The 12,932-nt window shown below is 35.4% G+C and overlaps 1 protein-coding gene across 2 annotated transcripts in view; it reads left to right on the forward strand.

Annotated features, from left to right (window-relative positions):
* The window catches only part of numb (NUMB endocytic adaptor protein), a 72,870-nt gene that overhangs the window by 43,681 nt on the left and 16,257 nt on the right, over nt 1–12,932 (forward strand). Inside the window, exons 1-2 of one of the 2 annotated variants that reach the window (XM_089635506.1) lie at nt 4,024–4,144; nt 6,700–7,115. The exons of the other annotated variant lie outside the window; for it this stretch is intronic. Of the exons in view, the coding sequence (XP_089491632.1) occupies nt 7,047–7,115 (69 nt within the window). The 5' untranslated portion in view covers nt 4,024–4,144; nt 6,700–7,046. Of the gene's footprint in view, nt 1–4,023; nt 4,145–6,699; nt 7,116–12,932 lie in introns of those variants that run through there. 2 annotated transcript variants of the gene reach the window in all.

Raw genomic sequence — 12,932 nt, forward strand, 5'->3', positions numbered from 1 at the left:
TTGTTTCAATGTCAATGTGTCAATATATTTGATAAAAATGCGAGTTATTTTTGCTCCTTGGTGTTTTGTGCCAACTCCTTATCTACTCTACCTGTTGATAATATTAGTATGTATTTTCACGTGTTGAGTCACTTTAAATCTCTGACAGTAAAATGCCAGGTATTTATTGGTAAAACCCGATATTGGCAGTCAAAGATACGTCATTTTATAGTACCTGGAATTAGAACCGGTTGACAATGCGACTGTGTTGAAATAATGACGGTTCTGCAAATTTCGAAATGGTTAATTCAGAAACAATTTAATGGCTTGTATTTAGCAGAGCCCCAAATATTTTATGTTTTATTTTTATGAGGAATGGACATGATTTTCTATGACATGATTTTAACCCAACCCAAACTAACAATATTCTATTTAACTTTGCGATGGAGGGGGCGGCGTTGCTAGATTCCGATTGTAGATTTTATGGATATAATAAAAAACTTTATGTGATGTAGATTCACCAGTTGTTGCCCGTATCTACCACTTGTTTCCGGATACCGTGTATAGTTCCCAAAGTAAAGCAATGCGCCTTGAAAGAACATAATATACTCTTATTATTGACCGCGCGTTGATGTCCTTCTTTGTTTTTATTCTTATGTAACTGAGTAGTTAGTCATTCTCAGTAACTAGTTTGGAGCTAATAACTAATAATAATGTTATTAATTCTATTTACCTGGATGACTGTACCTGGATGACGTACAGTAGGTACATTACAAAAATTTAACACTTCTATCTATGAATAATAATATATGTATTATAATTCCGATGGCTTTATGACTCCCACAATGACAACGACTGTCTAAACAAACTACAGTCGCTGGTCATAATATTAGTGTTATTTCTAATTTTGAAACATTCAATTCGTGGTGGAATTTCATTTATATGTGATTTCTTTTATTTGTAAAAACCTTTATAACTTAACATATTTATGTATGAACAAATCTTTAATCAATAACGCCAGGTACCTGGAAATAATAATAATATGGTTTTTTAATCGAAAAGTAATCATAAAATATAATATTTATCTTTAAACGTATCCCATATTTGTTATATTACAATAAGAAATAAAATTGTGTTCGAAATTTAGATTTCGATTCATTACTAATTTAGAGAAAATTAAAGCAATACTTTTTTGATCGCAATAATAATAATAATAATTATATAGTGCAGTTTAGTGTAATTTCACTTCAAGTGCGCTTAACCATAACAAACTTAAAATTAGTATTAGTGGTCATGTTCTTAAAATTATTCTTACAGTGTGCCTTACCCAATACAGATCTAATATTATAACACTAAATAGACTGTTTATAGGAAGTGATGACAAAACTTAGAATAACAATAATAGCAGGACAAGACAAAACAAGAATATTAAAACTAAAAACATTATATAAATCACTAGGCAGTTTTTGCACAGAAATGAGAATCTTCTGAGCAGACATTTTAAAAGGTACAATAAGGAGGCAACCGAAACCAAACAATTACCCGAAGTTTTAGAATATGGCTTATTATAAAATATCGAAAAGAAGTTTAGATTTATGAATGGTAAGATTTTTAAAATAATTTGTCTACTGTTCATAGAACTACTAAGTAATAAAATCAGCACATCTGTCACACCTTGTGAAACACGTTTGTCTTCTATTGTCATTACTTCTTTGTGTTATACAATAAAATATATCATACTTTTTCTTTACTTTCACATAACGTGTTTCCATAATGAGGTAAGAAATGCCATTTTGAATGTTAAAAGCTTTTGTTGGTTTGGATATCATTGTTTTTTTAGTGGTCGTATTAATGCGGTCGGAGACTGTACATCTCGGATATTTCCAGCGAGAGACAGAACGTGCCGAAACTTTTATGCGATTTTTTTGCCAATGTGCATGTGCCAGATGTACTTGCGTATTGTAGGGATCGTCAACGTGTTTTAGTATTTAAATGTGATCCGGGTCTGATGTCACTTAAAACAACTATTTTTTGTAGGTAAGCAAAAATTCTTTAATATGCATTTTTCGCGTATTGAATTACAAACATATAATCTCCGTAGGACTGCTTACAAATTTAACTTATTTTATTGAGTTTGGATCTCGAGTTTTATTTTCTTAGTGTTCCATAGATTTGTGATCTAATAATACATCTACATAAATGTATTAATATCAAATAATAATCGTTGTTAGTAATAAAATGAATACATCTGTAGATAATGAATTAACTTTATTTATTGAATATAATTCACTCGGCTATAACTCAGTACCTACTACATATTTAAATAATCAAATAGAAAATAACTTTACTAATAATTATATTAATGGTTTGTAGTAATTTTGTCTACATATACAGTAATAGTTCTTATTAAATATTTTGTGTATCACTTGTCCCGTTAACTCTTAAACCCTACCTGGGGTACTGGAGTACCCCCCTGGTGTTTAAAATATCAACAATTTTAACAATATTGCACTGTTGCAAAAATCGCTCTAGCTAATCTATTCTCGATAATTGGTGCGTAAGTACGTCAGTAAGCCGTGACCGTCCGGCAAGTGCAGTTGCGTCCACAGGTGTTCCGGGGTACCCCAGTACCCCGTGGTAGGAATACTGTTAGTTCTTCCTTCCAGTTATACTTGAATTACTGAAGTTGTTTTTCGACATCTCTCTGGTAAGTTTACACATTATTTATGATTTACTTTATTTTGTGATAATGGTTAGGTAACAGTGTTGATAGGGAGGGCCTGCGCCCAATAACGAGACATTCATGGACTAATAATGTGTTATGAATGTAATGACAGTGTATGCAGTGTAATGAGATATGACAATTAACAATTGGTTCACGTCTATGCCCACAGTCAAGAAGTTATTGGAAAAAGGGATAACATTAGTTGGAACTGTAAAGAAGAATAAACGAGAAATTCCTCCGGTTTTCTTGGACACTAAAAATCGAGAGAGATGCACATCAATGTTTGCCTACGACGGACCTCTCACACTTTTGTCGTATTGTCTTCTGAAGTCAGCTAAAAAGAAAATTGTAATCATGCTGTCCACCATGCATGACATCCCTGACAAGGATAATGAAGTGTACCTTCCAGAAATAATACATTTCTATAATGAAACCAAATGCGGAGTGGATGTGTTCAACCAACTTTGTAAGAAGTACTCGACGTCCAGGAAGACCAAAAGGTGGCCCATGTATCTCTTCTACGGGTTGCTAAATGCTGTTGATGTCAACTCTTGGGTCTTATTCAAGCTGTCAACTAACATTGATAAAGAGAAAATCACCAAGCGGCGTGAATTTCTAAGAGTTTGACAATGGCACTCATAAAGCCTCATATGAGAGCAAAATTACAAAGGCCAAGTTTACCCCGGGATTTCAGAGAAACTATACGTGCAGTCTTGAATATTTATAGTGAAGATCATAGGCTGGTCCCTGATAATCCCAAACCTGGTCGCTGCTGCTTTTGTCCGCGCACAAAGGACATAAAATCTTGATCTGTCTGTAACACTTGTCGCCGCCATATTTGTGCTGACCATCTTTACAAAATCAGTCCTTCATGTAAGGGCAAACATGTCTATTAGTTTTTATTAATAAATTTTATTGTCTTTTCATATTACTTTGCCATAATAAAAATAATATTTAAAGAAATATCAAAAACTTCTATTTTATTAACTTTTTTTGCGCGGGGTACTTCAGTACCCCGTGGTAGGAATAATTACATTCCCAGAGTGGTAGGGTTTAAGAGTTAAAAATATTCTTCCTTGTCAAGCCGTTAAAAACAAATCATTGTTCGTAAACGAAACAGGTTCAGTCCGTCAAACGATGAAACGCACCGGAAAATAAAGTGCCTAAAAATTCGGTAGGTAGATGTGTATTTTTCCTGCCAAATGTGACATAATTCCACAATCCGTTGGTTGCGGCCCCCACCGCGGCCTCCCCGCCAGATGGCGCTCCGCTGGCGGTTGCCGCGGCTCCCTCCCGGTCCCCGGTACACAGTCAGTCCGCGATCAGTCAGTCAGTCGTCCGTCGTTAGCCCGGCCGCCGCAGGAGCCGTCTCCTCGGTCTATTTACCTTCGCGCCGTGAACTCAGTAAAGTGCCCAGCGTAGTTAAACTTATCAATCAAAGTAAATAGTACAGTCCTCGTTGTTCGTTGTGTTGTACCGTGTTCCTCGTCCCTCGGGTGCAGCGACCGTTGTGCCCCCCCCTCCCCTCGCGCTCTATCCTGCTCTTTTCCCGACCCTACATACGAGACCGCTGTGGGAAAAAATAACGTACTTCTGCGCCCTAAAGCCAGGTGTCCCGTGCGCCTTTGTTATTCTCGCAGGCCTAAAGCAAGGATCTAAACTAGTACCTTTCTTATAATACACATATTTTTTAATAACATGTGGCTAAATCATCAAGTTATCTCATCATCGGTTAGTTGCATTATAATGTGATGCATTGGTTGGTGTCCAAGTCATCCTGCTATCCTGCTATCCTGCGCCATGCAGGGGGGAGCGGGATGCAGACTGGGAGGCCCGGTGCGCCCGCGCCGTGAGAGTGACAAGGCCGGCTGTATCCTGTCTGTAGGCTGGCTGAAATCGTAGCGCATTCCTGCGCTCGTCACCGCCGATACTGAATTCCAATACCTAGAATAATCATATTCAAATGTGTAGTCAACATCGCTTTCAGGCGCGTCCGCCGCCCATAATCCTCGCTAGCAAACAACGTGACGGAGATCTCATTTTAGTTAGCCGATTCAGCTTGTTATTAGATATAAGTTTTACGTACTAGACCCTATCTATGAACTAACTAAACTTATATTTCAGAGACTAGTGAACCATTAACATCTACCTTTCCTACATTGTCATTACGATGATTTAATTGTAATATGTGGGTTGATTATAGTGATGAAACTAAAATGACCTTGTAAAAAACGCTTTCATCCGTGTCTTAACACAGTTAGTACCTGAGTATGGAATGTAATAAAATTAAATGTGAGCGATGTAGTTACACAGTTGCAACTTAAGATAAAGGTTTTATTGAAGAGGGGTGTTGGTTGGTTGGTTGGGTGGTGGGGAGTGGTGAGGTCAGCCAGAGAGGCCTGCCCGCTGCCCGCAGAGCTCACGGAGATAACATCACCCACCTGACGTCACCCACTTACCTGCTTCTGCTTCGTCTCGAAGAGCAACGCCAACCTTTCATTACAAATTATAACAACTTAAATCACGGGATGTTATGATTGTGGAATTTTAGAATTTGCATTGTCCTTCAAAAACAAATATTGTCAATTATCCAAAAAAATACTTTTTTTTCTTTGTTGACAAATTAGAGAGATCTGATAAATGTCATAATATAAATTGTATTGAAGTATAAAATAGCAACTGTAAATCATGCAGTGTATTTTAACATAGTGTAGTATCTTCTCCAAGGGTAAAGTGTGTTGATCTGAATTGACCTGCCAGGTAAATTATCAAAAATTTAAACAATAGAAATACACATTTCATATAAATAATAATAATAATTTTGTCGCCTACTTTATCGCTTGTCTGATATGATTTATTACGTTATTATTCATTATCCATTACGCAGAAATACAATTTCAAATCACGCACCCATGCACCGACAACCGAAATTCTTTAATAAGCACTAGTTAGTTATATTAGAATGCGGTATTCATGTCACGCCGTTCCTATTTTTGGACTTTCTCCGTACTCGATTTCGGCAGTTGAACACTTGTGTTTGTAACATCATTATGAATTATGAATAAGCAACGGCCTTTAATATTTTACTTGGAGTTGTGTTTCAATGGGCGTAGTATTAGTGGGTCGATGAACTCGACGTCTTCTAACTGTTGTCGTTGTCATTTTGTCTCTTTTACTAATTTAATAGCTCCGTGGACGGGATGGAATCCGTACAAGAATAGCATCGCACCTTCGTTGTGCATACTTACTGGAAGAATAATATAATTTGTGCGAATGGAATTAGTAGGCAAAGACTGCGAAGTAATTCATAGGTACAGACAGACAAATCATTTTAAAGCGGACACCGATTAATTTCGAAGGTTTCAAAAATCTGTTTCTGTATTTAAAAAGACTGGGTTCGTCAATCCCTGTTACATGTATACACGCTATTCAATCAGACAATGTTCTTTTGACTATTTTTTTGTTTGTATCATTCTTCAGCTTTCAAACAAAAACAAAATTATTATTAAATGAAATTTTTTATGTACCCAGTACACCACTGCATCAGTAAGGGTCTGTTTAAAATGTTTTACCTGTAATACCTACTTATCTGTTACCTTTCCACGTTTGTGAGTGCTAAGTGCATCGTGCTGCACACCTCGTCTATTTACTGCATTCCTAGAAGTAGCTCTAGCAGACATTTTAGATGAGATGTTAATATATTAATTTTACGCTATATCTTTCATGGCCTCGTACAGAGACGAATGTAGATAATACCATAATATGACCAGAATCGCGCTATTATTTGCTTTTGAAAGCTCCGTTGTCATCTGTTTCTGATCATGCGCTGTTTGTGAGAATATTACAAAGGACCTGTGAGCGGTATTCCTTAACATGATCCTTATGTATCCCAATATCCAATCTTGAATTAAAAACAAGTTTTATTTTTCCTTGTAAAACTCTTTTCAATTTAACTCTTTCGTTACCCATAAATTAATTTGTTTTTCCTATCCAAGTGTATTTAGGTTCTGAATAAATAATAACCGCGTCGCGCTGTGAAAACAATAAAAAGCAACAGTAACCACAAAGTAGTACCTAGCTGAATAGTTGACAGTCGCGAAGCTTTAACGCTCAGGTGTCGTTGTACCTGGATACCTTATAAAGTGGTGAAACAAGACCTACCTAACCTGCCTTTATTAGTGGTCTGTGGCCGGTGTCCAGCGGGCTACAAGTTGGTGGAGAGCGGCAGGCGATGTGCCAGGCAGAACCGGTTCTCGTTCTCAAGGCCAGGCTCGCCAATCTGCCCGCAATGACGCGGGACTAGGTCCGGTACAGCAGATCGCAGCAGCCCGGCGCAGGCACTATGGGGAACCACCCCTCCGCCCCGCACGAGCCGCTGCAGGGCCGGGTCGGGCCAGCCGCCTTCCAGAGGGTACTTACTTATACTTCCCACTCATTCAAACTAATATTATACTGTACGATGCTCGGATTGTTGTGAACTAATTATTTCCCGCATGCAAAACTCCGAACATAGATCTTATCTTTTTTTATAGCGAACATTTGAATTGGAACTTTCTGCCCAGTAAAATGTTTTTTGTTATGTTTAAAATTGGGTTGCTAAACTTTCCATAACTTTTGGGCTTTGTTTATAGGTCATTTTTTACTGATCTACTTATGATATGAGCGTGAGAGTGTCCCATATATCTACTTAAACAACAGCTGGTCGCTTAGCAACTCCTCTAGAATACACCGAGAGCAGTTGTTCCTATTTTTTTTATAAGTTGCTTCCGGTTTCGCCAATGTAAATAAAACTTTTCAAGCAACAGAATAATCAATGTTCGGAGTTTTGAGTGTGGGGAATAATCCGTCAGCGATGTGATCGGTATAATCACCGAACCCTGGTGATAAGTATAATAAATGTACATATTAGCACTTACCATGTATGTGTATGTGTATGCGTATTGTGTGTTGGAGGGGAGCTTCCATAGTTCCCACGGCTACTACTACTACTACTACACGGCCGGGCCGTGGGAATATTTCTCCTTCCCCTAATACTTGTATGTGCATTTCATTCTTTCCGTTATTTAAATTAGTATTGAAGTTTGATATTGACTTGTTGGGAAACAAGGGTTAAAGATTTAAAAGACAATGGGCAGCACTGGCAATAGGCAATGGGCACGCTAACTGAAGAAATTATTTACACTAATGAACAACAATTATTATTATATACATCTTTTTTTATTTTAATATTACAATCTCACTAGGTGTAAAACGCCTGTTGAGATGGCAATTTACAGAGTGGTTGTTAGCTAAGTTTTTGTTTACACAATATTATGAAAATGACAGATAAAATAAAAACATTATTTAAAAAAAATGTATATATAATTCAAGTATGAATGTAGAAGATTAAGACGAAGCGAGAATAATTTTAAGTAATTAATTAATTAAATTTCAGTTTGACAAAAGGGCGTAGTGAAAAAAGCAGGTGAAACATTAGTCAAATGTACATTACCTACATGTAGTACATATATTATACACAGTAGGCACAAATTTAAATATGTCATGAAATAATCCTAATGAATGTGTTTATTAGAGGTAATCGATGATTTTACTCATAAATGAACTTTTCGTTTGCTTCTAATGTCAGTAGGTAGAGAATTGAATACCTTAATAGCATTGTATTTAAAACTTCTTTGCCCATAACTCAAACTCATTTTACACGTGACTGTCTTAATGCTCTAATAGTCATTCGTTCTTCAAACATATGTGTACGTTTAAATTAATGCAGATATTTTTTAATACAATTTTTTCTAGTTAGGAACATTTAGTTTCATATAAATGAAAGCAGTGCTTGTCCTCAAATGGGACTTTAAGAATAACCTTCAGAATGAGTTTTTTTTTTTTTAATTTTTACCAAAGGCTCCAGGCAAATATTTGTGGCACTATCGCAACTGATAATACCATATTTAAGGGATGATTCTATAAGAGCACAGTAAACTTGTTTCAGTTGTTTTCTATTTAAAATATCCCTAACATCTTTAAAGAAATGGATGAGTTTTCTCAGTTTTGTCGTTAGGTTTGTAACATGTACATTCCTTTAAGAAGATCGTCTGTTTGAAAACCAATATATTTAATACTATCAACTCTACTTATAGAAGGACAAGTGCAAGGGAGTAAAAGCGGGTTACAGCTGTGTAGTAAGGCTGTGTTGAAAGTGTAAGAACTTATTTGATATTCTAAATGTATTTTTTTAGTTTTAATTTAATTTTAAAGTTTTGTCTGTATTCAGGGTTAATACGTGAGCATCAAGCCAGTTTTTAACAGTACGAAACCCATTTTCTGCCATTTTAAAGACTACGCGTAAAATAGCAAGACCGTGTCATTTGCAAAAGTTGTGATTTGTCCACAAATTTATAGGTTGCATAGATCATTAATATATATTAAGAATAATAAGGGTCCTAAGATGCTACCTTGTAGAACGCAACAAGCCGTTTTTTGAGGACGTCTACAGGTACTGTTTATTTTAACACATTGCGTTCGATCCGTTAGATAACTATAAAATAATAGCAGAACTGTGTCTGATATTCCTATCCTAAGTTTATCTAAAATTATTATATGGTTCACAGTGTCAAACGCCTTTGCAAGATCAAGGAAAATTGCTAACATTTATTTCCTCTGTCAACATTAATTATTATGAAGTCTGTAACGTTAGCGATGGCGTCTGAGATTGATAAGTTTTTGCGAAAACCAAACTGGTTTGCTGATAATATTTTACTAGAGTCAAGGTAAGTAGTCAGTTGATCTCTCAGCATTCCTTCAACAATTTTAGAGAGTGCGCTTGGAATATAAATTGAATATTATATGTAGTGTGTTAAAAGCTCACGTTACACAGGTTCCCACGTGTTTTTGTGATATTTATATTCTTGAAACATATTTGCAAAATCATATATCTATCTCTAATCATAAATCTGCTTACATACACGTACTTCCATACATATCGATCACCTTGATGTTTCATTTCCCTTAAAATGTGTAATTTGTTGTAACGACATTTTTTAAATGTCTTAGTTTCTAACTTGATTTCTCATGTATCCATGTTTCACCAGAGCTGCATAACATGTTTAATTTCTACGAAAATCGGTAATTTTGTTTTTTTTTTGAATACGTGAGATCCTTTCATGGCGTTGAACATTTTTATTGGACTTTCCTTCGTTTTCACAAATAACATTACGCGGTCAGTGCAGAAGTAGGCCAACACACAAAAATGTCGAGTGAGATATTAATAAAATTAACTATTTTTTTAAAAGAAAGACAAAAATTCTCGGGTTACGAATAACCTGAGAATATTTGAAAATCTGCTACTACCACCACAGTCAGCGGAGAATGTTGCCTTTCATGATATAGCCAGCCGAGGAACTGAACTCACAACGCCTGGGTGGGACCCAGACGCGATGTCAACTCATATGGTCATATATTTGTTATTTTTTGTGAAGGGTGGTTTTAGTAAAAGTTGATATGATTTACTTTTTTCGATTTTCAGTGAAATTTGTATTTTTTGGTTGACTTAACCACTTCTATTTATTGAAACTTTTCATATAAATACCTATAATTTGTGTACATCATTAAATCATGTTTGTGTATTACACCACTTTAGCGATGACCGCCTCAATAATGTTTATTTTGGTTGATGTAAATACTAATTAACAAGTCACAAAAACAGGTCAATGCACTTTTATACAGTTCCGCTTTACCCATCCACTTCCGCTTTTTAGTACCTAAGGTTTCCGGACATGCACATTATATGTAAATATATTGTATTGCTTCATAATCACGCCTCTCTGCGTCACACAAAAATGATTTTCCAAAAAATAGTATTTCAGTTTCTAGCGTTACCTTGTGCCTCTTGTTAACACTTCGGTAACTATTTATTATACCGTTGAGTTTCAAAATAATTGTTTACGCATTTCTGTCAACGCGCCGAACATACACTTGCAAATCGATAACAAAGCCAACACATTGTATCTCCACTTGTTTTTACTTAAATGCGTTATGAACTAGACACTGGACTCTTCTAAGAAAATCTCTAACTCATACAATTCCAAAGATGTAATGGTAATGGGGTGTTTTCACAAACTGGGAATACCTTTAAAAATGTATTGAACATTTAAAGTATATTTTTCTGATTCGTATCATTGTACTAAAAATGTGTTATTTCAATATTTTCATTCATTATTATTGATTTGAAAAACCGCACATTCCGAAACGGTTCCAACTGGCTACAACGTCATTATGATATGGAAACCTCCACTGACCGTCAAGCAGTGGGCTAAAAATCGCCTTTCATAGACATAGAGACTTGAATTTTCAAGGGTATTTTTTTGGCTAGAAATGGATTCTGCTGATCATTAATATGCTATAAAATTTCGTACGAAGCAATTGCGTGTACAAATGAAGGAGTTAACATTTTTTTAAGAAAAAAATGTATTGCACTGACATTAAAAATGAGGCTATCTCTGGAATCATAAGGTTGGCCATTCTATCCTTACACACAGATATACTACTATTTATTTGTATTTTTTGACATACTTCGTGTTGTGGCGCAACTTGCGATTTTTTTTTTAAATCCTCAAGTTGAAATAAACACTTTTTAATGTTGATGATTCATTTTAATGCTTAAATGCTTTCAAAGCTTTTAAATGCTTTTAAAGCTTTTAAACAAAATACCTTCATCGTCGTAATTTTTTTTGGAGAATAAAGTAAACAGTGAATATACCGCATTGGAGATACAATATCTTGACAAGAAAATAAAGTTAACTGTTAATATACCTCCTTGGAGATACAATATGACATGAAAATAAAGTAAACAGTGAATATACCCTGTTGGAGATACAATATCTTGACATGGAAATAAAGTTAACTGTGAATATACCCCCTTATAGATACAATATGACATGAAAATAAAGTAAACAGTAATTATACCCCATTGGATATACAATATCTTGTCAAGAAAATTAAGTAAACAGTGAATATACCCTGTTGGAGATAAAATATCTTGACATGAAAATGATAAATCCTTGAATTTGTGCTAATGATTATTTGACATTGTGTTCGCAGACTGTAAAAGTAATGTCATGGTTTCTTTTGGCTGATTTTGTTCGGTACATTCGTAATATTATCGAGTTCACTGAGTAACATCGGAACAGAAGTCAAGTTGACCTCCGGGATATCTTGATCCTGGACCTGGTGATGTGATTAGTGCAACCTTGCGTAAATGATAAATCCCTTATTATAAATGTTTGACCTTTCACGGATAGATAAGCGTTGTTGGATCTGTCTTTCTTGAAATAATTAAAATCATTAATTATTTATCGCAATTATGTATGCCTCTTGACAAATCAAGATAGATAATGGCGGATTAGCATTCTGCGTGGATTCATCAAAGGTGACCTGAAATAAGGTATACTTAGCAATAAATTATTAAATACAGTAAATTGCATTTGTATTTTCGATTTCTCTTGAAGTACTCGCAAAAGTGAAAACTAGAAGCGTATAAGACGACCTCCATCGATCGTTCACAAAAAGTGATGTGGAAATTAAATAAAGTGGATATGTCTTTTCAACATCAAGTTCATGAAAGACGACAATTCACTTTAGAAATGTTGTTTGAAATGTATTTAGCTTTGTTTAGTAACCAGATCAGAATCGGCCTTCTCCTATTCTTTCCGCCGCCCTCTACTGCTAAATGAAGTTCTCCCCAAACTGCTTCCACTAATTTAGATCAATGTTTAAGGCTGCCACGTGTTTTCGCCCACTTATCTCGTCGATTCGGAGGATTTATGAGCAGATTTAAGCCCTGCTATGCGCCACTGAATAAAGATATTATTGTATATATAAAAAATATTACATCGACACGTGTGAAGCTTGCGGTAAGCTGTGTTTGTAAAAAATCAAAGCTGATGTTTTAATAATAGTGGGGAGGTTGGTGTGTATGTATTTTACATACACATAAGAAAATTCAAATTACAAGGATAAAAATAATGTAGCTAATAAATTAAATTGAGGATAGTAAGAAGACATGTGATCATATCTTTGCTCTAAGATAAAGCACATCTCAAAGGGTTTTGTTGACGATGTCGGTTATTTGTCAACGTCCCCAAGCACGACTGCATATCGCCAACGAACAAACAACAGTTTATCGAATAAATTGAGCAGATTTGGTCGATGTGAACTCTAGTTTGTTGGTTGGCGA

Source organism: Hesperophylax consimilis, chromosome 9, assembly GCF_061612785.1.
Source record: "Hesperophylax consimilis isolate HC1 chromosome 9, BYU_Hcon_1.0, whole genome shotgun sequence".
Lineage (NCBI taxonomy): Eukaryota > Metazoa > Arthropoda > Insecta > Trichoptera > Limnephilidae > Hesperophylax > Hesperophylax consimilis.